The sequence below is a fragment of the Capsicum annuum genome, unplaced genomic scaffold (assembly GCF_002878395.1).
Source record: "Capsicum annuum cultivar UCD-10X-F1 unplaced genomic scaffold, UCD10Xv1.1 ctg23825, whole genome shotgun sequence".
Classification (NCBI taxonomy): Eukaryota; Viridiplantae; Streptophyta; class Magnoliopsida; order Solanales; family Solanaceae; genus Capsicum; species Capsicum annuum.
Window position 1 is genome coordinate 1 of NW_025829981.1, and position 2876 is coordinate 2876.

General features: G+C 32.6%; 1 protein-coding gene across 1 annotated transcript; it reads left to right on the top strand.

Moving 5' to 3' along the window:
- Positions 1-1369: 1369 nt before the first annotated feature.
- On the top strand, positions 1370-2814 carry LOC124890748 (pentatricopeptide repeat-containing protein At2g35030, mitochondrial-like; the record flags this gene model as incomplete). The annotated part of the gene is made up of 1 exon (XM_047402542.1): positions 1370-2814. A coding segment is annotated over exon 1 (826 nt), but the record flags the coding sequence as incomplete, so codon positions are not given.
- Between the last annotated feature and the right edge of the window lie 62 nt (positions 2815-2876).

The following is a 2876-nucleotide window of genomic DNA, read 5'->3' on the forward strand; positions in this document are numbered from 1 at the left end:
TTTTTAATTCTAAGATGATCATATTTTGTTATGTATATGATTGAAAGGAATATTTTGAAATAAGCATCATATGAAATAAAATGACTAACTACTTATCTGATGAAATGATAGATAAGGTCAAGATACTTATTTTATATATACTTAAGGATATAGAAATAATAGATATAAGAAAACTCATATGACAAAAGATATTTGATTTTGAAGATGAGTTACTAAATACTGAAAGGATAGAACACGAGTTAGAAAATATAGATTTTGATGGTAGATATTATTATTTAGATTGGTATTACTCAAACTAAAATGATAAATTACGAATACTTAGAATATTGGAGGAGAGATATGGAGCAAATAAGATTGATAGAAATACTTATGAAAAAGAATCTACTCGACTACATAAAAACTAGAAATATGGAGCATATAGTATACCTTAAAAATAATATAGAAGAATTAATAAGGTTAAAACAAATAACTAGGGAATGCTATGACATAGCATTTCAACAAATATAATAAATCTAGTACTACAAGTAAATCTAGTACTACAAGTACCCCCTTAACTTTTGAAAAGAAGACTCGAAGATCATTAGTTTGGTAGGTATTGAGTCCTATAATTCTAGCGAGAGTGATCATTTTAAGTTGACCTTTGTAAAAACTTATATAGAAAATCAATCAGTAAGGATGCGTTCAACTTATCTTTTTGCTAGGAATTTTGTACAACCTTAATTCATATCTAATGCACTCTGATACTAAGGAATTGACTGTAACACCTATAGCAATTAAGATTCCTATACCTTTACTGCGTATATTTTTATTAACGACGAAATGGGTCGTTACATTTGTGAGAATGACCTAACAAAAGGTCAGGTAAGAATCTGGCATGTCTACGTAGTAGACGTTTGGACATGCAATTTCATCTCGTGATTTGAAATTATGAGATGAAATCCTAAATTCTCCAAAAACCTTGACTTGGAATTTCATCTTATGATTTCACCTTTTTCAAATAAAAAAATTGAATGATAAGTTTATATTTTACGAAAAGACCTCAACAAAAAGAGAAGGTATGTGCCATGCGAAAGAACTATTTTAAAGAATAACTAATTACTATTATTATTGACTAGTGAACCTTTATAAAATTATGTATACTTGAAAATTTGTAATTACAAACATTTATATAAAGGATATGTGGAGATATGCAATTTAGTAATGTAATGTCTCACAATATTACGATATCATATTAATGAATCAGAGTTGCTAATTTGCTAACATTATATGAGCATTGAGAAAAATTTAATAGTTTTCATAACTTGTGAGATTTTATATTTATAAGAAAACATAAAATTTTAAAAGTTCAAATTGTATGTTCAAACAATACTCTCAACTTTGTCTCAAATGATTTAATAGTATGATATTATATGGTATGACCAAATGGGTCAGCCCATTTGAGAAACCCAAACTTGAATTTATACATCGTCTAGTCCCAAAATTTAAATACTTTGACCGTTGGCGCCACGAATCAAGCTATTTCCCATCTTCTCCAAACTTACAAAACTCTAAACAGGTTAAAATCAGTCCACGCTCATTTATTAGTATGTGGGTCCACTGCCTCGTCATACCTCATATTGAACAAAATCATTCCCCTTTACTCTCGTTTTGGTGCCACAGATTATGCTCATAAGATGTTCGATGAAATTACTGAACGAAACCCTTTTCTTTGGACTTCTATGATTCATGTGTATGTTGAAAATTCTCAGCCTACTGAAGCTTTTTATATTTTCCGGGATATGCGTGTGCAAGATATCACGCCTTTGAATTTCACTATATCATCTATACTGAAGGTGTTTGGACGACTGAAGTGGTCGAGAGATGGTGAGAGGATGTTTGGGTTTATTTGGAAATGTGGGTTAGGTTTTGATTTGATAATGCTGAATTCTGTGACTGACTATTTCATGAGATGTGGGGAAGTTGATTGTGTGAGATGAGTATTTGATGAGATGGAGGAAAAGGATGTTGTTTCTTGGAACTTAATGATATCGGGTTATGTGAATAATAGAAGACTTGAAATTGCACTAGAGTTGTTCGATAGCATGGATGAGAAAAATGTAGTTTCTCGGACTAGTGTGATATGTGGCTATGTTAGGAAGGGAAATATGGTAGAGGCTAGGAATATTTTTGAGGCTATGCCTACTAAGGATATGGCTGCTTGGAATGTGATGATTTCGGGGTACACTGATGTTGGTGATGTGCACACAGTGAGCTTTCTATTTCAGGCAATGCCAAACCGTGACACTGGAATATGGAATTTGATGATATCAGGGTATTGTAAGGAGGGTGAGTTGGAAAAATCAAAGGACTACTTTGAACAAATGCTCCGTAGGAATGTGGTGTCGTGGACTATGATGATAGATGGCTATGTTAAGTCTGGGAAATTGCATGAAGCAAAGTGTTTATTTGATGAAATGCCGGAGAAAAATCTCATTACATGGTCTACCATGATTAGTGGTTATGCTAAGAATGGGAAGCCTTCTGCTGCCTTAGAATTGTTCAAAAACTTTAAAAAGCAGAGTCTTGATCTGGATGAGACTTTTATTTTAGGTGTCATCTCAGCCTGCTCTCAATTAGGGATTGTAGACGCAGTTGAGTCAGTAATAAGTGATGATGTAGGATCCAGATATTTTTCTGATTCACATGTTGTTAACAGTCTAATAGACCTCTATGCGAAGTGCGGAAATATTGAGAAAGCCTTGCAAGTATTTGAAGTGGCGGATAAAAAAGATTTCTGTTGTTATAGTACATTGATTGCTGCGTTTGCTAATCATGGTTTAGTTGAAAAAACAGTGTCTTTATTTGAGGATATGCAAAGAAAGAACTTTGATCCTGAT